Raw genomic sequence first — 23,912 nt, 5'->3', positions numbered from 1 at the left:
GATCCTCAGCTCATTCAGACCTAAGAGCTTTGCAGAGTTCTCCACTTAGCACTCATTCCTGAAGCCTTATTGACTCCAGTGAGGCAAACTCTTTTATCACTACTTTATTGAGTTCTTCTTCAACTTCTCAAGGCAGCCTTGTCTATGAAATTTCTCTACTATCATTAACTTCAGATTACTGGAGCCATGGCTCTTAAGGGGGAAATAGACTTTATTATTCTACTAGAGATGGATTAATGCTGATATGACACAGCTGTTTGATAGATATAGGTCTTCTGGAGGAATAAAAAGAAATGGATAACAGTGTGGTTGCATGGACAAATCTGAGTTTAGCCATTTATATAAATGTTTAGTAATATTGTCTCCTGGTTTTAGAAGGTTTCAACATTTTACTAAGGTTTTAAAGGTCTGACCAAAGAATATTTACATATGGGTTTTGCATCTAATTTGTCAAAATGCATATTTAGGAAAAATATATACACATTTAAATTGATAATTTGAAAGTATCTCCTTATAGTTTTTCCCTCTATGCTATGTGCCTTGACTTGAGTAAGACTTCTGCAGTGATTTTCTCTGTTTCAGTAAAATGTTTCTGAGAAGCACAAAAAGTTACAGAGAATAATATAACAAATGCCTACATTTTTGCTTTTCAAAATTTGTAATGTTGGGAACCTTAGAGTTTTAGAAACTGACCATGTCACAGACAATGAGAGACTGCTTTGTACACTGTTACAAATCCTATTGGATTCCATATTATCCTGGTTGTTTATAACTGTACTGACAGAAAAATCAAAATTTGCTTTCTTGAGTGTTCTGAGAATTTGTCTGCTCATCTTACTAAGGCCCTGAATTATTCCAGGAGGTTTCAGGGTAGGATGACTTAGAGGCTGGAAGTAGTTTCTACAAGACAGGTCTAGGGGTGCATGCCAAGTCATATGCCCCTCACAGATCAGGGACAAGAAGGCTATGAGTTCAAGGCAGTTTGGTTGACAGTTACAAGTTCGTGATATATAATAAGACTCAGTCTTAAACAAACAAACAAACAAACAAACAAACAAACAAAAAAACAAACCAAGGGCTAGGTATGTGACTCAGTGTTCAAACACTATCCTAGAACACTGGAGGCCTTGAGTTTCACACTCAGCCCTTCAGTATGTGCATGTGCGTTAATAAATATGAAGAGAAGCCTTAGGGCCTTGCTTTCTGCAGTTTGATACATTTGCCTTTAGGTTGAATATGTTCATGGCATAGAAAGGAAGCAGAAAGGTGCTGTCTGAGCTAGATTTTGTCAAGATTGTACAGACCTTCTCAGAATGAATGTAGGAAAAGCTTCCATTTCCATAATCAGAAATGGGATCACAGTGCTTCCCTAATACTGCCTAAAGTAGAAAGACCGCACAAGGTGGGTCAGACCAAGAAAGATGAATCTCTGGTTCAGGGTATACTTCTACTCCCATAAACCTCCAAGTGGGAGAAAAGCATACAGTGGAATTAAAAGAGCATGGAAGGAGGGTGAGATGGTCTTATAGGCAGATTTGCTACTTCCTACTGTTCCCCATTATCAATTCACTTTCCTGAAGCAGTTGCATGTACTTTACATGTAGATTTTCATGATGTTATTATGTGTGTGCAAGCCTCATGTGTGTGTTGGTGTGTGTCTTCATATGACTTTATTTTCTGTTTTTCTTAGCTATAGTGTATATATCTCTGGATAATGATGCAATGCACTGGGCTTATTCTGTCCTTTTTATAGCCACATAGTAGCTCATTTAAACTCCAGTGCTTCTTTGATTCTTTTTTTCATGAGGATCACATCAGAGGCCTGAATGGAAGTAAGAAAAGGTACCTGAGTCTGACAGATACTATTTTGTCTCCAGCTTATCCTGTTGGAGTTATTATCATTTTCATTATCCTCATAGTGAGTGACAAGGAGCACTTTAAAAACACTCAGCTCCATATCAATTGTTCATCATCTTGTTTTTTGGAGGCGGGGTATAGAGGCTTCTTTTGAAAGTCCAGTACAGCCTGAGGGATTTCTCTGCAGGGAAATGCACACAGTATTCATATATGGCACTCTTTTTTTTGAAATGACAAACTCCTGTGAAGCCAGCCATAGACCCTGGCTGAAGACACACATTTCCCGGGAACAGAGGCAATCAGATCTCATTCTCTTCCATCGTGTGCTCTATAAGGACAATTTTGCTTTCAATCAGTGAATTAAGTATGTGCCTCCCGGGAAAATGTGAGCATTGCCTTTTCTTTAGAATTCTTCTAACTTTCCTATGCTCTTAACTCTTGGAAAGTGAAGTAGAGATTTGTAGAGTTTCTTAATAATTTATTTGACTTGAAATGCATATTTTTCTAAGCTTCCAGTGTGCATTCTTGCAGAATCAGAGACCTGTGTAATTTTATTATTCAGCACATGAAGCAATTTCTCACATTTTATTGTATCCATAGACATTTTTGTGTAAGTATGTTGCAAGGCACAAAACAGTCTTATTTTGCTTCCAATGACTGGTAAGGAGAATTTGATAACTGTGTTAACTGGGAGCTCCAAGCTTCATTTTTCTGTACTTATTATAATAGTCTTTTTTTTTAAATCAAACTATAAAGACGTTCTTCTCCTATTGAAAATAGAGATCTATTGGCATTTTCCTTCTTTTTCTTTGTAGCTTCTATCAATAAGTGTTCCAAAGTCAAAATTTTAAGTATTTCTAAACATCATCTATTTTCAGACACCTTAGTCCACTGAATAACAGGAAAGAAAATTCATGGCTGGAACCTATTAGATTGTAGGAGAAGATGGTCACAGAAATTCGTGAGGGTATTTCTGAAAGAAAACCTGGTCAGGCAGGACCTATACAATGCTTATCTTCTCACTCCCATGATATGGAGACGAGTCATGAGCACAAACAGGATTTGATCTAGTGATGAGGCTGCGTGTGCTCTGTTTTCATCCTCTTAAAATAGTGTTAATATTTTAAGGGAAATCAAATGAAGCAAAGTTAAGTTGTAATAATAAAACAATTACTCAGCTTTAGCCAGCCACACAGCTAGGACATATGGGGAGGAGTTTCAAACACAGGTACAGATTTAAAGAATAGGGTCATGAACCAAATAATTTAGCTTCACAACCCCACATCTGACAGAGGGTCGGCCTTCAAAATATACAAAGAACTCAAGAAACTAAAAATCACACTACCAAATAATCCAATTAAAAATGGGGTACAGATCTAAACAGAGAATTCTCAACAGAATCATCTCAAATGGCAGAAAGGCACTTAAGAAAATGCCCAATATCCTTAGTTATCAGGGAAATGCAAATCAAAGCAACTTTGAGATACCATCTTACACCAATTAGAATGGCTAAGATCAAAAACACCAGTGATAGCTTATGCTTGAAAGGATGTGGAGAAAGGGAAATACTCCATTTCTGATGGGAGTGCAAACTTGTACAGCCACTTTGGAAATCAGTATGGCTCAGAAATTTAGGGATTTCTCAGAAAATTAGGGATCAACCTACCTCAAGACCCTGCAATACCACTGTTGAGCATGTACACAAAGGAGGCACATTCACACCACATGGACATTTGCTCAACTATGTTCATAGCAACATTATTTGTAATAGCCAGATCTTGGAAATAGCCTAGATGCCCTTCAACTGAAGAATGGATAAAGAAAATATAGTATATTTACACAAAGGACTACTACTCACTGGTAAGAAAGAATGACATCCTAAAATTAGCAGGCAAATGGACAGAACTAGAAAAAAAACATCCTAAGTGAAGTAACCTAAAACCAGAAAGACAAATATAGTATGTACTCACTCATAAGTGGATACCAGACCTAAAGCAAAAGATACATAGCCTACAATCCATAAACCCTGAGAAGCTTGAACCCTCTTCAACAAAACAGATGGAAGCAGATGCAGAAATCCACAACTAACCAATGGGCCAAGCTCCTGGAGGACAATCAAAGTGAGGGAGGCAATAATATGAATAAAGGAGTCAAGACCATGATGGGAAACCCACAGAATCAGCTGACTGAAGCTAGTGAGAGATCACTGACTCAGGTCTGACAAATGGGGGAACCTACATAAGACTGAACTAGACTCCCTTAAAATAGGTGACAATGGTGTGACTGGAACAATATATGAGGCCAGTGGCAGTGGGTCCAAGATCTAACATTAATACACAAACTGACTTAGTGGAGTCCATTCTATATGGAGAGATACCTTGCCAAGCTTAAACACAGGGGTGCGGGGGTGGAGAGGTGCCTTAGTCCTGCCTCAACAAGATGATGGGACAGACTTAGTGGACTTCCTAGGGGAGGCCTTACCCTCTCCAAGGGGGCAGATGGGAGGATAGGGGAGCAGGAGGAGAGGAGGGAGGGGGAATTGAGATTGGAATGTAAAAAAAATAAATTAAGAAAAAAAGAAAAAAAAAACAAAGCAAAACAAAAAACAGAAAAATTCCAGGCACCAGAACATCTGAGCAGTAAAATGCTCAACATATTGAAGAATCAACCAGTCCATGGAATTCTCCTATATTTGTTATTTAAAAAAAACAGGAAAATGAATAATGTTTACAGTCCTAAAAGACATAAATAAGATGATTCAGCAAATAGGCACTGTAAAATATAAGAATTTAACTTCCATACAAAGGTTTAGTAGTATGTTTTTTATGAAAGACTATCCTGAATGACACTCCTGAAGGGAAAAGGGCTCCACAAATAGCAGAATATGGCATATTTAAAAATATTTTAACTAAAAGCCTCAAGAGTAACAACAGGAGGCCAAACAAGGTGAAAATGGAAACTCAAGTTTTTCTCTTATCAAGTTGGTCAAATTGTAGAAACCTTGAGCTTTCGTTACCATGGATATTTGGGGAATTTGAGATCAAACCTAAAGACCAATCACATGTGGTGTCTAATGAAAGATTTCCACATACAGCCAGAAACACATTCTCTCCATCAGAATTGAGAGGAATTCCTGATGATGATTTTGGAACTGAATGAGGGAACACATTCTTAAAAATTGATAACCATCATGCAAGTTTTGACCCAATTTCTAACACCTATAATGTCTAGAAAAGCTGTGAGAAAAGGTTAGTTATCATGGTTTGTAGTTGGTAGCCCTCTTCTGTGTATAGTAGAAGCAGGCAATGTAAATGCTAGTCAGAGTCAAAGAGCTCTGTCTTAGTTTCATTATTGTTGCTGTGATAAAATGCTCTGAGAGAAAGCAACTTAGGGGAGAAAGGAATGCATTTAGCTCACTATTCTTGGTCAAAGTCTATCATTGTGGGGAAGTCACAGAGACAGGAGCTTGAGATATCTAGTCACATCATAGTCACAGTCAAGAGCAGAAAGGAACTAATGAACCACTGCTGTCTCCTTACTTGGTACTCAGCTGGTGTCCCTTATTCCTTTACAAGCCCAGGTCTAACTATTCCTGGGCCCATTCCCCATGGTGAGACCCACACTGGGCTTTAAAAATCAAGGACCCTCATAGACATGCCCATGAATAGCTTGATCTGGATAATTCCTCACTGGAGACTTTTGAGGTGATCCTAGGCTGTGACAAGTTGACTTTTAAAATTAACAATTACAAACTCCTAAAGGAGTTCCAAGGAAAATTATATGTGTGTGAAGAGAAATCAGGAGGATGAAGAGGAATAAGAGGGGGTAAAGAAGAAGTTTGTGTGATTGAGATCTAGGAAAGATGATATAACATAGAAAGAGTATGTTTCAAAAATAGAGCTGGATTACATGAGCAAAGAATAAAAGCCACAAGGGGGAAGGAAGCCAAATTAAGAAAGGAATGAACTAGTCACCAAATGTAATAATTAGAAGTTAAAAACCTATGTATCAATTTGTACATTGATAGACAATTAGTGAAGTACAACTTATGAAGAGATTATTTGAAATATAGCTCATAGATGACATAGTGGTTGAGATATATGGAAAATAGAATAATATTTAGTTTACTTTTGAGAAAAGAATGAGCATTAGAATGCTTAAATAGTAAATGATATTATGGCTGATTACTCTTAAAGATTGTTGAAAGAAATCTAGTGAGATCCAGGATCAAGAGTAGATTAAAAACTAAAAGTTCATATGGAAGCACACCATACAGTGCCTGTGTACATATCGGAGACAAAGAAAAACCTAGACTCTATTCAGAGAGAAAAAAATTATTTGCAAATGACTTTAGTATTTGTACATGGTAAGTGGGATGTCTCATATGGAGAATCATCTACAGTAGTGTTTCTGGCCTGGTAGAAATGCATGTCGTCTAAAGAGACAATTTAGCTACCAGACTACTGTCCCGCACAATCGCCTCGCCAGCAAGAACCACATAGGACACTCGGATCCTTCTGCAGTAAAGCTTTAATGCGTCTTGAGAGGAGAGCATAAGCTTACCAGAGCGGAGACCCCAAGCCAAGAATCCTGTCCCCTAATAAAGGCTGGCAGCCGCCGCCTGGGATGTGTCACCCTATGATTGGCTGCAGCTCATCAGGCCATATGACGCCACGGAATAGGCAGAGATCAAGGAATGGAAAATTACCCAGCGCCTGCGCAATAATCTTGTTTACATTCAGTGCCTGCAGGCGCCATCATTGTAATGGAGAATGCAGGGACGGCTCCCTACAGACTACCAGAAAAGGCCCCAAGAAATAGTAATTTCCTTAGGAATCTTATTCTAGGAGAAGAAAAACTTGAGCCAGCCTGAGTGAAATCTTTTCTATTGGGGAAGAGCATTATAGTCTCTGGCAATTACAGGTATAAGGTAGGTAGGGCCACCCCCTTGCCAGGACTGTCTTGATGTGCATATTCCTATCCCTTTATTTAAACTTTGTCTTTATTTTAGGATCCAGAAGGTAGACTAGAGGTAGATTACCAGACTTCTTCATCCCTCTTTCCAATGTGTCCATATTGAATACCGCTGACCCCCCTTCCCCCCTATTAACTTGGCTATTCTCATTAGCTTATTGAGCATAGGTCCAAACCTGCCTCTTGGGGTACAGATTGGCACCCCAAGCATGGTAACAGTAGCCATCATTTCAGTTTTAAATGGGTGATTATAAAAGCATGCAGCAAACAATACAAATAAAAGACTGAGTAACAAGTATCAGACAATAGAAACAGCAAATAGAGAATTAAACACCATCGAATTCGCTGCTTACAACATAGAACACAAACAACTGGAGTGATCTGACTGGGAGAGGAAGAAAAGTAGCTCCCTCAGAGCAGATGCCTATAAAATCAAATAGAAGTGCCCAGGGCAACCTGAGGAAACCTATGTGTGCTAGGAGTCCTTGTTGAGTGACAGATTTCTAGGCAAAGCAGAGCATTCCCTCCATGGAGGAAATGGCTTCCTGTCCTCACCACAGGCATCTTCATACCACAGGATAAACAGCAATAACCTCTGTTGGGAATGGTTTATTTCCCAGCCTGTTCTCAAAGGTACAATGTTTTAATCCCCCATAGCTCTTTGCTGTTTTTCTTTCTGTCACAGAGTTAGGGAATCAGTCTGCCCTATGACAAAGAATTTTGGACACTTGAATTCAACATTCTGGAGTCTGGGACAAGATAGCTCTCTGTGCTCCCAGAGTCTGCTGTCAACAAATTTAGATAGTACATAGTTTACTGTGATAATGTTCATCACAGTTGAATAATGGTCTCCAGAGATATTCTAGGCCTAGCCCTGAGACCTGTGAATGTTTCTTGCCATAAAGACTTCTACAAATGCCATGAAATTAATGATCTTGATGTGAGGATCTTAGATCCCAAATCTTGGATTATTCAGATGGCTTCTAAATGCCATCCCTTGCATCTTTATGGGAGGCAGTCACGGGGAATTTGACCATACAGAAGAGAAACTGATGATTAATCTTAATTACCAGCTTGGTGGGATTTAGAACCTCCTTGGGGTCACATTTCTCAGTGTGTCTGTGAGGGCATTTATAGTGATGTTTAGCTGAAGAAGGAAGAAAGACCTACGCTGAATGCAGGCATTGCTATCCCATGGGCTGGCCTTCTAGATGGAATTAAAAGGATGAAGTGAGCAGAGAGCATCATTATTCATCTCTCAGCCTCCTGACTAGAAGTGGGGTCACTGCTGTCACTATCTGACCTCATGCTTGGTAGAGTTTTTAGAAGTGGTTTTAAGGAAGAATTTAGAAGAGTTCGGAACTGTAAGCCAGAGAAACCCTGGAGTGCTGTAAACAGAGCTTCATTGGGCTATTTTAGAAGGATGGCAGCCCAGAACATAGAGAGAAATTGCAGACAATGATGACCCAGCTCATGAGGCATTAGAGGAGAGAAAACGGACTCTCTTGGAAACTGGACTTGAGGCTGTTGATGTCACATTATGGCAAAGAACCGCAAGATGGTATATGGTGCCACAAAGAACCCCAGATACTGGACCTGATGCATTGTTTTTCTTCGTTGAATTTGGTCTTTCTTTGACCTACTCTTTCTTTGCTAACCTCCCACTTTGAAGGGAGTATTTACTATTGTCACAGTGTACTGGAAATGTAACTTGTGGTTTGATTTTACAGTTTGCTTTAGGTCTCAGAAGGGACTTTGAGCTTTGGGCTTTTGAATACTATTGAAACTGTTAGCTAGATTTATCTTCAACAATTTACATGAAAGGGCATGTGAATGATGTACTTTGAATGAAGACAAAAGATGTCAAATGTAAGGCCTGAAGTCCAGAAAAGAAGGTGTAACCAATTACACAGACACTATAGTATTTTTATAAAACAATGGAGATAATTTAAACTGGAAGAACATAAAGAAAGAAAATTGAATGCTGGAGATCGTTGATACATTTGCTGGACTTCCGGCAATTGGGGATAAGCACTTAAGAAAAAATACTGAACAATTTCACACTTAAGTATATTTATTACAATAGGCAAGAAAACTAATAAAGGCTAATATAGGAAATCTAATTTTCCAAAACATCAATAAATGGAAATAGTAAGTTTAGTAAAATGCTAATAAGCAGCAAAACATGTAATATAAATGATATGATAGAAATATGTAAATAATCATAATCAGTATAAATGGTTAGAATTTCTACTTATATCTCAGGTATGTGTATAAATATTTCCAGTGTGTTTTGTTTACAGGTATTCCAACTAAAATATGAGACAGAGAAAAATCAAAGGAAAACAAGGAGATGAAAAATGTGGATAATAACCATTATACAAATGGTATAGCTATAGTAACAACAGACACAGTAAACTGTAAGGCAAGATACATTATTAGAAATAAAGATGATATTTAAATAGTAATAAAATCATCAGCTCAGCAAGGAGATAGACTTCTAAACTTGTGTATAACTAATAGCAAGTCTTTAAAATATGTCAAGAAAACACAGGCAGAATTCAAGAATAAACCAAATCCTGATTTAATGGACCTGAAAATTGATCTTTGGTACCAGCAACTGTGTAGCAAAGTCATGTGAAGCAGCTATGCACAGTGACCACAAAGCAAGGCTCTCTAGGTCCAAGCTTAGAAGGGTTTAAAGGCTGACTTAAACATCCCTCAACTTGGAGAAGGTATCTGTAGCACATGACAAGCCATATTTAGAATAAATTTTAAAATAAAAGAATCATAAATCACTGTGCAAGAGATTTGCCCAATGAAAATTTAAAAACCCACAAATATAGGGAAGGAGACACAAATGATTCAGAAATGTATGAGAGATATTCAGCCATCTTAAGAATAAGGTACTGAAAACAAATCCCAGCAATATTACAGGCCATACTCATGAGACTGGCACATCTTAGGAAGTCATGCCATATATAAGGTATAGGCAAGTATGTTGTACTCCCATTGGCACACATAACTGGTATAAATTATAATTATAAATTGGTACAATTCCATTAGAAATTTGACACTTTCTAATAAATTTGAGCATGTTCCTATTTTTAAAATTATTTCTGTTTTCTTTCTGTATGTAACATATGTCTGCATACCCCATGAGCACTTGATGTCTAGGGAGGTCAAAAGTAGATTAGATTTCCTGTAGCTGGAGTTACACACAGTGAGCCACCTTGTGGGTACTGGGAATTTGAATCCAGGTCCTTTGGAAGAACAGCCACTGAGCCATCTCTCCAGCCCTCATTCCTATTGTCTTATCAGGATACCACAATCCTAGGTATATGATATATACAACAGAAATTCTTATTGAAGTACATGAAGACACACAGGAAATTGTTCATAGAAGCTAACAAGTGAAACATCCAAAAGGTTATCAGTAATGGGTGAATAAGTGATGACTGTCATGTAGTGTTGTCATTCACACTTTTAAAAAATTAAATGGCAGCTACAGTCATCACCATGGACAAGCCTCAGAACTCTAATGTTTAGCTAGTCATTTAATTTTAAATAATTATTTCTTTTTACTTTATGTGTACTTTGCCTACATGTACGTATGTGCACCATGTCTATGCAGTGCCCTCAGAGCCAGGCCAGGGTATTGGAATCACTGGAACTGGAGTTACAGATGACTGTGTCTCCACATGGGTTCTGACTCCTGACCACCGAGCCATCTCTCCATGCCATGAGCAGGTAGCTTCAAACATTGGTGACTGTTGGGGTATTATTTAGTTTGCTTGTGGAAAACCCAGAGAGTTTGCTCCTTGAAGTGATCAGGGATGGATTCCTTCAGAGTTATCAAGCTCCCAGATGACTCTGATGTGCAACAGAGTATGAGAAACACAGCATAAAAACGGGGTCACGGAAGGATCCATGTTGTGCAACATTTACACAGCAAAATGTGCAAGACCAAATTACAAGCCATTTAGGCCCTTGCATGACAAATGCTGCTTGTGACAAGAAGGGAGGAGTAAGCATGAGAAACCATCCAACTAAGATGTGGGCATCATTTTACTTCTTAGTTGGATGGAAGATACAGTGAATTCATTTCATTATTCATATTTAATGTACAAAATGATCATGCATATTTCACAGAGAAACATAAATTTCAATGTAAAAATTAAAGTCATTTTTGATGCTGTGTACTCCAGGGAGTGTCATATGATACACTGCTTCTTTTTTCTTCTTCCTCTACTAGTTTATTCCACAGTGGAACAGACACATGGCCCTGCTGCTTACATTTATCAGCATTATTGGAATGCATGCTTAACTAGGGTGAGGGGAAGTTTGCTCTCCAAGCTTCTCATTTAAATTGGCTGCATATATTTCCCTCTGTAGAGGAAGTCTAGTTTGGGGACTCTTGCATTGATACAGAGGCATACATCCTGTGCTCACTCCTGTGGTACTTACAGAACCCAGCCGGGCTAGCAGGACAGGAGTAGATCCTGGCTTGCGGCTGCTTGAATGAACTATTCATCGATATTCAGAATTAGGGCAAGGGCAGGATTCAAACTTTTTGGTTGTCTGTAAATAACTGACTGGACTCCCCGAACTTTATTGCAGATATCTCTGGATTCCAGAAGAAAGATAGTCTAGAAGCACAGGGAGTGATCTAGGTGTCCATTAGCAGGCAGGACCATGCTTTGACCTGTGGCTAGTGGATCAGAACTGATCCATTGGAGCCAGGTGTGTATACAAGGTTTCAGCAGATCCCTACTGTCTGGGAGGCATATGGAAGCTATTAGGTTTCCATAAAGCGGTGCCAAGTCTTCAAGGGGTCCTGGGCAGGCAGAATAGAAGAGGAAGAGTTGGCAAATCAGGGCAGATGGGCCAAAGCATTGAGTCCCCACCGCAGGCCATATCACAGTATACCTTAGCTACTCACTGTAGATGAGCTGCAGGTAGCCATGGAAAGTACTAGGTAGGTCAAATGTCAGATCCCTAACAAATCTCCAAAATTTGTCTGGAGTATGATGGTGAGAACTGAGTATTTCTGTTTGTCCTACTGGAAGTTAAGAAGCAGGAGAGGCTTAATAAATTGATTTCTAGAAAAATGGAACTTTCCACCAAGAATGTGTGGAAAAAATAGATGGCATGAGACACATTCTGTTTTGACTTGTGCCTATGTTGTCTCTAACACCTTTATACTCAAGTCCAGTATTACATTTCATGACAATTACATTCCCCATCTTCTTCCTTTTGCCTATTTATTTACTTATTTGTTTGCTTTGTTAATAGAGTTAGGATCTCACTCTAGGCCATGCTGGCCCATAACTGACTGTGTAGCACAGGCTGGCCTTGAACTTACAGCAGTTCTTCTCCCTCAACCTCTCTAGTGCTGATGTTACAAGCCTGGCTGATATGCATTTTCTAGATAATACATCCACACCCCAAATCCTCTCTCCACTTCTAGTTTGGGCAGAGTGAACCATCTGCTTGTTATTCTTTCTGATATCCCCCTTCCCTTGAAATTAGACTGTGATTTCTCTCATCCTCTAGCCTGTGCTCTTAGAAGGACCTTGGTCCCCAGGGCCACTAGAACAGAACTGAGCGCACATGTCCAGGCTCTGCTCAGCCTCGCCCACTCTGAAGCTCTCTGTGTTCAGAGACTGTCCCTTCTGACCAAGTTCTTTACCTTGGAATATCTCTTAGTCCCAATCTGTCATGAATATAAACTTCAGTGACATGGGTTTAGATCCACAATGTAACAGCATTGTAACTTTTATGGGATCAGGCAGTTCAATATATTAGGAAGTGAAAATTGTGCTATGAGCCTTTGTGCTTTACTCTCTTCCAGATCTAGCATGTGCTGTCAACTGACCAGGCTTCTCAGACACACACACAGCATCCTAAGACAGACCCTAAATGCTTGATTTAGCATCTTACCCCTTAAAAAGTTATGCTCTCATTTAAATGATTTCAAAATCCCAACCACTAATTTCCTGCCTGGCTGGCTCCATTTGTACTGTCACAGGGGCTCCAAACTAGAATGGGTCATCTGCAAAGAGGAAGATTTAAAGATTATTTTAAAATACAACTATTTTAGTTAAAATGTTGACTTGGAGCCAAGCATTAATGTGGTAATTTCTCAGAGACAGTGAGCCTGGGATGTCCTTCATCTGACTGCTCCACTGCTGGAAGACTGGGTGAATACGGGTTTCCATTTCTTTGTAATTCGGTTTTAGGCCCATCTGTGCAGCCTCAAACTCTCCTCTATGCTTCTTCCTTCTCCTCCTCCTCCTCCTCCTCCTCCTCCTCCTCCTCCTCCTCCTTCTCCTCCTTCTCTTCCTCCCCCTTCTCCCCCTGCTTCTCCCCCTCCTTGGTTTGTTCCTCTCAAACATTGCCCCATAAGGCAACCAGAAGTTTTCAAAAATGCCATTCTGATTACAGCGTATTTGTACCTAAAATGTTTCAAGCTCCTAATTCACCCTAGGAAAAATGTTTACTTTCTATGTTTCTGTTGATTGTTTGAAGTGGAATGGATGGACCCTGACTTCCCCATCTGCCTCTCCTCCACTGATATCTTTACAAGGAGCAGAGTCCATCTAGTCCCTGCAGACTCTATAGTGCCAGCTTCCCAGCTATACTTTGCCCTGTACATGTGCGTGCGTGTGCGCATGCACATACACACACACACACACATACACACACACACACACACACACACACACACACACACACACACTTATCTGTGTTCATTCTTAGACTTAGTTTAAGGCTGATTTCTTGTAGAAGCCTCCTTTGGAGAGAGCAGCTCCCTTTCCAATATCTATGCTCGAGGATGAAATGCCGTAATAATTGGATCCCCTTCACAGCATTCCCAGGGTTGTTTTTGAGCATGGCATTAAGAAATGTGTGTAAAACACCTAGTGTACCAAAATCATGGACAATAGATGTCTTTGATCCCTGGAACAATCAGTATGCTCCATAGTTAAGGATTATATTTGACCTCTACCGTACCTTGGTGCTTACCACAGACCAGATCTCAGAGGGAATGTTTGGACCTAAAGGATTATAAGCATTTTTTTTGTAAAGAAATAACTAATGAAATGTATAGCTTGGGACTAATCCTTTGACCTCTTCAGCATTAACTGTTTGGGCTTTGGGCCTGGATGCCTCCTAGTGACTTTTTTTTATTCATGAGGGTATAAGCATGGATCTGGTTATTTCTTCAGGAAATCAGTGATCCCGAGATCCTGGATCTGGTCCACAGTGCCCTTGGCAGGATGACCGTGGTCCGGCAAATCTTCCCATCTGCGAAGGACAACCAGAAATGCATGAGGAATAACCACCGCATCTCTTCCCTGCTCTGTGATCCACAGGAAGGCTACCTCCAAATGCTGCAGGTCAGTGCACAGTGTCTCCTCCATGCAGGGCTCCCCCGACACCATGAGACAGGAGACATGCTGAGCCTGCTGGCCTCTAGCTGAACATTGTTACCCACCCACTTTAATGACTAAAATGCTGTCATTTGCTCAAATGGAAACCAGTCAACTGGACACAAGTGTCTCATAGTAGCATTAGTGGTAATTATGCCTGGAATCAGCAGGCAAAGCCTACTTGCTCACTGGGTACCTCTGATATTTAAAAGTTACATGATTGAGGTGGGGCGGATTGCTGTCTCTTAGGCCTCTATGCTGAGTGCTTTGTGGCAGGGCTAGAGATGGAGACTTCCTTTGAGTTTTTCTTTGTAAGAAGTCACTTACACAGACAACATACTTTCAAAACATTTGTAACAGTTCTGGCACATCTGCTAAGTGCTGAAGCTAAGGCCAGCCAGGATGCTAAAGAATCTCCACCAAGCAAAATGGCTAGAGAACAGGTTTAGGACATAGCCAGTTGCTGTACCCCTTCCTAGACTTTGCTAATAATCTCTCGAAATCCAAGTCAAATGGTCTTTAGAAGCCACTTTATACAGAGATAAGTAAAGCACTTTATTAAAGAAATCTCTGTCTCTTTCCATGTCTTGTATCTACATTCTTCTTTGGGGCTATGATGGGAGGGGAGTGTAGATTTATTTACTCCTCTGCCCAACACTTGGGAAGCTTGTAGATTCATCTCATTTACAAGCCATTCCCTTCAAGTTTTCTCAGAAACTATTACCACTTCTTTCTTTCCTAATGACAGCATAGAAGGCAAACTAATTTCTCCTAGCCTCTAGCTGTGAGATTTATCGAAAAGACTCTAACATGCTTAGAACAACCAACTAAAGAAAAAATGGCTGTCATGGATTATTAACTTTGTCTTGATGAAATTAATGAAAATCCCCCTGGAAATGGAGCTCCCAAGTCCATCTTCGTTCTTTCCCCAGATGGCTGCCCTTGGGATGGTGATCCTAGCTTAGAATACTGCAAGAACTGTGAAAACATAGGGAGATTTTTGCAAGGTCATCCATCTCCAGGCTTCTCTACCAAAGTGAATTGGTCTCAGAGACTCTGTCTTCCTCTATTAGCCTTGTGGTCAGGGATTTCTGTTTTGAGAAGCTAACCAAGTGCTCTTACAGCAAATCAATTTGGTTGCAATTTAGTACAAAGTCCCTTGGAAGAAAAATACCTAAATAAGTGGCTTCCAGCGGCTTCAAAAGGCATTGCATTTGCCTGTGTGCTGTTGTTTATTCTTCCCTACCAAGCACTGTCTGACTTGGGTGTTTCTTGTTCTTGTTTTCTTGACAAGTTAGTTTAGGGCTTGTCTGACTCAGCTAGTAATAAAAGTGATAACCAGTCCCTCAGAACCCGGAGAATTTGCTAAGATTTCCCAGGCAACCTTGCTCAGGGAGGACTCGCTATTGTGCTCTGTCATTAGAACTGCCTCTGCCAGTGATTTCAACATGTAATTGAACTAACAGAAGCATTAGCACATTGCCACCCCATCTATTCAAATGGGTTTCCAGAGCATGGTGGGAAATGTTATGAGTTGTGCTGTCTGGCCACTGTGCTGTCTGATCTAAGCTGTGGGGGCCAATATGATATTGTCATAAAATGTCCTCTCCGATTGGAATTTTTGCATTTCTGTGCACTTAAAAGCTATTGAATGGCCTGACAAAATCACCTCTCCCTCTGGCATTTAGTTTTCTAAAACATATCACCGACCTGCTAGAAGCTTCCCTAGAAGCTCCTGTTCTAGACCCAGGTTACAGGTCTCTGTCAGTCTGATAAGAGAAGCTTTTCCTCTGTAGCAGCTCCCGGGCTTCCATTTCAGCTACCTCAAATTTCATGTCACTTCCAGTGCTTCACTTAACGGTAAAGACTCCAAATGACAATCTGTCAAGGACCGTGTGGAACTCTTCATAAGTCAGGTGCATAGGTAGTCTCTGTGGGGACAGCTGCTTGCTACTCTGGCTGAAGGTGTCCACATGTGTGTTTGGAGCTGAGAGAGGCTTGTATGGAGACAGATGCTGTTTCACATTCCCCCTTCTGATTCAGTGGTGAACAGACCCTCCTACAACCCTTACCCTCGGCCACCATCTGCTCCATCCTCTGGCTTGGACGCAGTGCCCTCTCAAGACAGGTGGGCTAGCAGCAGTTTGGCACAGAGTCCTTGCCTGGGGATAGATTGTTCGTACTGGGGCATCTGGATGTCAGATTGTCCTCCCAGCTGGACCCTCTGTCCACTGCTTATCTGACATTGCTGGCCAACCAGAGCCTGTCTGCAGATTTGGTCAGAGGTCAGTGCCTGCTGTTTATTTCTACAATGTCTTCACAAACAGCCAATTTGCTTGATTAATGATAGAGGGAAAGCCCACTGGGCTCTTTAGAAGCCTGGAGGAAATGTGGCCATTCTTAATGAAAATCTTGCATTTCCAGCTTTGGATGGTGAGGATAATGGACTGATGAGACATTTCTGCTGGCATTTATGACTCTGACCTTGGCCTGCCATTCATCTTCCTTTTCCTTCAAGGATGATTCTTAGCCTGATAATGCAGTGGACAACCATCCCTGGGCTCCTAGAGCATGACAGGGACACAGCTGGAGTAACCTAATAACTCTTGCCTGGAATCTCAGAGTTACTAAGAAGACAAGCACCAAGCACCAGGAGGCAGACAGTCTGGCTGCACAGTGTGGCACACATGTTATCCTGATCTGATCGAGCCCCTCCTTTTCCAACCAGTCGAGGTGGCAGAGGACTCAGCCTAATGGCAGCAGATGGGCTGAGACTCAAGACCTTCCTGAGAATATCAGCATATTTGAGGGAAGAGCTCATGTGTGACCTCAGGTCCTAATCCTTTCTGTAGGAAGTTAACAGGTTGCCTGACTACAACCTGCCTTGTTGGGGCCTCGGTAGGAAATATGTCCTTTCTTGGTTCCATTAGTGTGACAAATCTATACCTGAACAAGCTGCTTATTGTAATTGAATGATTGTGTCCTCATAGCTTTCCTATGTTGAAATGTAATTCCCAAGGTGACTGTGTTTGGACGTAGGCAATTGGAAAGAAATTTGGTTGTCAGGATAGAACCCTCACAAATGGGCTAGGATGCTCTGTAAGTAAGACTGCAATTCTCCACTTCTGAGTCAGGACATAGGAAGAAGGTATCCTATGAACCAGGAAATAGATCCTCCTAAGACACCAACCAGGACAGTACCTTGATGTGGGGTTTCTACTCTCTGGAAATGTGAAGGGTCTGTGATATTCTGTTATAACAGTGAGAACTAAGATGGCCTTGGAGGCCAAGACAGTGTTGCCACTGGAGTGGCTTTGCCACTGATTCAGTGTCATCCTTCTCAGGACTGCTCATTATTTCTGAACTCTGTTCCTTCCTCCCCAGTGCTCTAGTCTCTCTCCATCCAGCTGGATTCCTTGTCTTTCCTCTATTTTTCCCTCTGGGTCTTGACTCTTTAAGTAAATTTTTGTTTTCTCATGAAGATCAATTTCACAATCTTTTTAGTGGCCTTTGTTCCTGCTGACACAGGTATGTTTCCAAATTAAACCTATCTATATTGGGAATTCTGTGCTAATGCCCAAGAAAAAATAGCACTGATTCTTTTCATCCTTGGGCCTTAGTTAACTTTCATTTAATTCTTCCTGAGGAAGAAATGACTCTCCAATGGTCAAGCAGGTCCTCTTTGGTTTTTCAAGAGTTATGGCCCCCATAGAGATCATGACTGAGTTCTTTTATCTGCTGCCTAGGTAGGTTTCATACATTCCTGGTTTCATTTCTCAGAACCCAGTTTCAGCACAGATAAAAGAAATCAGAAATTTCTGTCTTATCTCATATCTCATCAAGAACCTGCCTTGGGTTTTGACAGGCAGTAGGGATGGAGGATATCCATCTGGAGCTCCTATACTTTCCTCTTGCAGCCTCTATACATTATCATTCATCTCTAAGAAGAGAAATCCTCTATGCAAATAACTTCACATCTCCTTCAATTCTAAGAACAGTTTTAGAATAATCTATTGGACTTTCATTAATTCAGAGAAGTCTGTTTAAGCATCTGTGTGTAGTGCTTAAGTTAGACATTTCACAAATGTCCTCACACTCCATACTCACAAACACCTTAATATTTAGAATCTTGTTTATATTTTTATTAGAGAGAATGCCATATGCAATGGGTCCTGGGAGAATAATGGCTGATGCATGGGGTGAAATTGGAAGAGAAATCCACCAAGGCATGACTCTTGGAGATGCCATGAGTTGGATGTTTGCAAAGGATCAACTGTGAAGGGTGCAACAAGAAGTCCTGGGGATGAGAGACAAGGTGACAAATACCTACCATTTCCTGAGGAAAAAATGAGGGTGCCTGAACCATACTATGACAGTGGAGAGTGTATGTGACCATTTTCAACAGGGCTTTTGGAAAGCTTCTGCAGAATGATATTCACTAGGCTGCAGAAGGGCCTGTGGAGCAAAGTATAGAACATGATGATTCCTACAGACATTGGGTTGCTGCTAACCCTTATTTCCCCAGGTTTGCTAAACCTGTGGCATTTGTGTTGAAGGGTCTCTGTGCCAAATGGTCCCACATCTGAGCCCTCAATGAAGTGAGGATATGTGCTATGATGCTTCCCTTTCAGGATCCTGGCTCTGAGAACTATATTGCTCTCCATAAGGTCCTCTAACCATATGTTCTGGACCTTCTCTTACTAGCCCATCTATGAAACATCAGGGGCAGAAAAGTGACCGTTATCTCAAAGAATGGCTCAGGGTGTTCATCCTTAAAAAGCCTGGGTTTGGGATTGGTACCATGGCAGATATGACTATGCTGCCAGGAGGAGGTCAGGGACATGTTGGCAGGTCCAAGTGAGCAGACACAGGTAGAGTTACTAGCCAGAACTGATCTTTACTTTGTCTTCTGCCCTATAAGCTACAGAAGTCATATGTCACCCCCATGTGCCTTTGAAAGGATGTATGGCCAGGGAGCCTTGAGGAAGAAGATGCTAGCAAATACAAGTTAATTTCCCATGGTTCTCATCCCCATAATCTGTGTAAAAGATCCATGCTGGGCTCTAGCTACTTCGGATACCCTGGGTATGACATTAGATAATTTGAATTGAAATTAGGAGCTTGTCTTGGGCCTTCTCTTGCCCTTCCATTCTTTTCTGCCTCTGCTGCCTCTAAGAATGAAAATACATATAAAGATCTTAGAAGGAGCCTATGCACACAGGGCTATTTTCATCTGCATTTCATGGGGGAGTAACCATGGATGTTGCATTGCACTTCTCCAGGGGTCCAGATCACATTGCACTTTATTGTCATCAAGACAGATCTATGATTGTTAAATGATGTGTCTGATAGCACCCAGCAAGTGAGTGTGAGTAAAGATTTAATTCTGTGAACATTTATTGAGTGCCAGCTACATTCATTCATGCAGTGCTGTGGACATGAGCAGAGAGGGTCAGGCGGTGAGCCAGTCTAGCCCAGGTTATCATGCATGGAAACCTGTTGATGATTCTGTCAGCTAGAGGAATCCTTAAAACTGTCCACACAGTAGCCTGAGAGCTGTAATATGCAATAGTAAGTGGAAGAGGAGCATGGTATATATTCATCAAGTGGCTAAATGAACACAGCCCATCTCCAGAAGTTTCCTGCCCATTTAGAATAGAACACTGGGTTCCACAAAAGACTTTGGGACTTTGCCTGAGTCTGTCTTTTCTTTGTTCCCAACTGCACTCCCTATGGCTCCTCTAACTTGGTTCTAGATTTTTTGTTTGGCAGCCATCTCTCTGTCATGCCCTTGACTGTGATACTGTGACCTCTCTGAGTCTTATTTTGCCCTCATCTGGAATGCTTTATTTGTTCCTGTCACTTTGTGCTACAGTGTTTCTAGACCAGTCATTTCTCTTAACCCATTTAAGCACAGATATGGGGATTTGTCTAGTACAGTATATGCTTTGCACATTTTCTCTTGGCTTTGCTTTTGAAAGGAGGGAGGGAGACACAGATTCCTTCAAGCCATGCTCCTCTTCTCTGTTTTGTGGACTGTAGCTCTAGCCTGAGCTACTGTTGGTCCTTCATTTCCTACGAGTGAGTGTCCATGTGGCTAGGAGTCTCTTTCCTTCCCACCTCTCCTAGGCATGGCCAGCACTGATTCCTGCCTTGAGGAAAGCCTCTTCTTCATTTATCAGAATCTGAAGAACACCCTGAGCATAGTCTACTATCTGATCTGGCTCTTTTTGCACAAAACTACTTCTGCATGAGGGCGGGCCTTCCAGTTCTCTGCATCCCCAAAATGAAACCACCATTAGATTCTAATAAAGTAGATCAGAGAAATGTGTATACCAAGGTTGGAAAATAGATGGTAGATACATAGACCAATGTTGAAATGTTAGTTTCTGTCTAAGGCTGGGCAGAGTACTGAGACCTCTGCTTAGGAGAAGGTACATGAGTTAAGTAGGTACAAATAGCAGTGAGGGTGTGGTCAATAGGTCATTTTTAGTAGATTCTAAATGAAGGAAGTTTCTTCCCGAAGTTGGAAGTAGCGCATCTTTTTCTCCTGATGCTTTATATTTGAAGAATATAGATGAAGCATTAGTATGTGAAATCTTAATTTAAAAAAGACCAACCCATTCATCTGCTAGCCACTCCCAATCTTCCTCCTATATCATCTACTCATCCATCCATCCATCCATCCATCCATCCATCCATCCATCCATCCATCCCAATCATCTGCCATCCATCTGTCCATTTCAACTGTTCATCACTCCATCCATCTAGTCATCCATTTATTATTTATTCATCATCTACCCACCTAGCATTTATCACTAACTCATTCATCTACCCACCAATCTACCCACTCATCCACCTATTTTTCCACCTACTCCTATCTGTCTGTTTGTCTGTCTATCTATCTGTCATCTTTTTATCTATGTGTAAGTGTATCCACAGGATTCATCAATCAAACATTGATTAATCACCAGACTTGTGTCTTTATTTGTGACAGCTTCCAGAGATAAGCACTGAAAGAGCTCAGAGTTTAGTGAGGTAAACACATCTATGAGCTGACAGGTAGAATGTTATGGAAGGGGGTGCATCCGGGGTGATATGGGGGTGGTTCAAAGGTCTATCAATACCTGGAAAAGAGCATTTCTCAAACCTGCTTCTTTGAACTACAATCCATTCACTCTCCCAAGCAGGCATAGTCGTGGGCGGACTAAAGGCTTTTTTTTTTCCTTTATGATTCATGTTCCACCTTTTCCTCTTCATTGCAGGCCTCTCAGCATTCATACATTTGCTGAGTGCCTTGATTCATTGTGATTAGAAGTGCTGGAGGACAAGGAGAGGCTACTGATTGTCAGTCTGGGCCCAAGCTGAAACATCGGTAGATTCTGCTCTGATGTGGGAGGGAATCCACAGGTGTGGGTGTGGGTCAAAGGGTCCTGACTGACTGAATAGCATCAGCTATGAGCATGGAATTCCATGAATGTCTTAAGAAATCTTCATACCATCAAGGACTCTCATCTTCTAGTTAAATCTTTTAGATGAAAAACAAAAACCCCTCCCCCAATTCTGTACCAACACATAGGTGACTTATATACCCTTTTAAGAACATCTCCATTAAGGCCTCACCCTCCACAGGGAGCAGAAAGGGAATAGGATGGGGGTTGGGGGGGTCAGAGGAGGAGGGGAGGGAGAGGAAACTGGGATTGACATGTAAAACAAGTTTGTTTCTAATTTAAATTTTATAAAAGGGAAAAAAGGAACATCTCCATTATAAGTTTGTATTCTAGAGAGAAAAAAAAAAACATCAATATGCTTCTGCAGAGGTAGGTGCTCTGGGGGCTGTTTTGCTGGCAAGATTATGAAGTTAGTCTTGTTCATTGAGAAAATGCTCCTCTAAGTTTGAAATTCTGGATACATAGAATTGTCATCAATTTCTGCATGGGGCAGGGACATGTTTCCAGTGGCAAGAATGTTATTTTCTTTGATGTTAGGTCAGCATTTGTGTGGTTTAGGCATCTAGAGAGTGGCAGCCATGACCTTGGCATGTAGCTTCCCTTTGGGCTGGGACCATTGTTTTGTTAGCAGTAATTAGTCATGTGGACACATTCTGGTCATTTCTGTTGTGTCCATCAATTTTCACCCCTATGTCATTAAGTCCATGGTGATCACAGCAAGGACACAGCTCAGTGGCAGACAGAACCAAACTCTTCATTATTGGCCAGCATAGAGGAAATGATCAGCTCTGCCTTGATGTGTTATAGTATGAAGGGAGAGCTAGTTTGAAATTGTGTATGGGTCTAATATAGCAGACATTTTGGGTGTTCTGTATCTTTTTTCTTTGATTTACTTCTGACTTCAGCTGTACTTGGAGGGACAGTTCCTGCTTATTTTTTGTCTAGAATCTGCTTCTGTTCATATTAGGATTAGTGATAGAGAATAATGCATGGGATACTGGGGGTAGTTAGAGAGGGGTGGGTGATACAGTAGAAGTAACAGGGATTCTTCCTATTTGTTCTCAGGAGCCCTGTGAGGTCAATATTGTCACCTATTTCTCTCCATTTATATCCAGTGATGTTTTCTGAAATATTTTTAGCAGGCTACTTGCTGCTTAGGTATGCAGAGATTGGTCCCTTTGACCTAGTTTGTCTGACTGACTATACAAGATATAATTGAGGGGCCCCAAACCTGTCCAAGAGTGGATGCTGTCTCTTTCTCACCTCTTTACTCATTCTCTTTTCCTTTGTGCTTTGATACCCTCTTGGAGGATGGAGTAGCATGATGGGAATTCCTTGAGAGCAAGGCCTCTTGGTTGTTGTGGTAGTTGGTGCCACTCCATCAGAGCCTCTGACCTCAGCTTTCCTGTACATGTGTCTGTCCTTTCTTCAATCCCTCACAACCGCAGTCAGGTCTCTAGACCCAAGTCATGTTGGCCATGGACATGGTAAAGAGAAACTGGAATACTAGTGTAAAGAGCAGAATTGATGTGACAGAGCCAACCTGTTCACTCAAACCAAGGATGGGAGAAGTTTGGCTCACCCCTTTGCTTGCTTGGGATGAGCAGAATGGCTGGATGCCAGAGTCTAAGGAAACTTGAAACACATGGGTGTTTCAGCATGGGTGGAGTTAGCCTGAAAGAGCAGGAGGTCTCTGCAAGCAAGGTACTCTCAGGCTGTAAACACTAGATGAGGAAGCTTCAGTTGTTAGTTTTTGAACACACTGGTCAATAGTTTGTAAACACTTGTACTTGCACATACTGCCATGTTTGCACTTGAACCAGAGGAAGGCTTGGTCAATTCTAAACCTGGCCTATATGGGGAAGGCTTTGCCAGTTTCCACAGGTCTGATGCATTTGTCCTTGACATGGCTAAGCCGATGCTGACAATATAGATTTATTCAAAACGTCATCTGTTTTGTTCTTTTCTTTTTCATATTCCCTCAGGGCTTCCTCAGCTTCCCCACACTCATAACTGGCACAAGCTCTGTGGCAATGGAGCTGTGTTTTCTCTATGGGCCAGTTTCACTGAACTAGGCCAACCTAATTTACAAATCCCAGATGCATCCAGGATGGCACTGCCCATCAGACATAGGAATCTCTGCCACTTCTTCACTGCTGTACCATCATCCAGGCCACTGTTCATTCTGGATCTA

At 41.2% G+C, this 23,912-nt stretch overlaps 1 protein-coding gene across 1 annotated transcript in view; it reads left to right on the top strand.

Moving 5' to 3' along the window:
* The window catches only part of Grid1 (glutamate ionotropic receptor delta type subunit 1), a 692,044-nt gene that overhangs the window by 445,942 nt on the left and 222,190 nt on the right, over positions 1-23,912 (top strand). The window contains exon 6 of the mRNA XM_035452799.1: positions 14,064-14,234. Coding sequence (XP_035308690.1) covers positions 14,064-14,234 — 171 coding nt within the window. The remainder of the gene's footprint in view (positions 1-14,063; positions 14,235-23,912) is intronic.

The sequence above is a fragment of the Cricetulus griseus genome, assembly GCF_003668045.3.
Source record: "Cricetulus griseus strain 17A/GY chromosome 1 unlocalized genomic scaffold, alternate assembly CriGri-PICRH-1.0 chr1_1, whole genome shotgun sequence".
Taxonomy (NCBI): Eukaryota; Metazoa; Chordata; class Mammalia; order Rodentia; family Cricetidae; genus Cricetulus; species Cricetulus griseus.
This window is presented reverse-complemented; position numbering and strand designations above follow the sequence as displayed.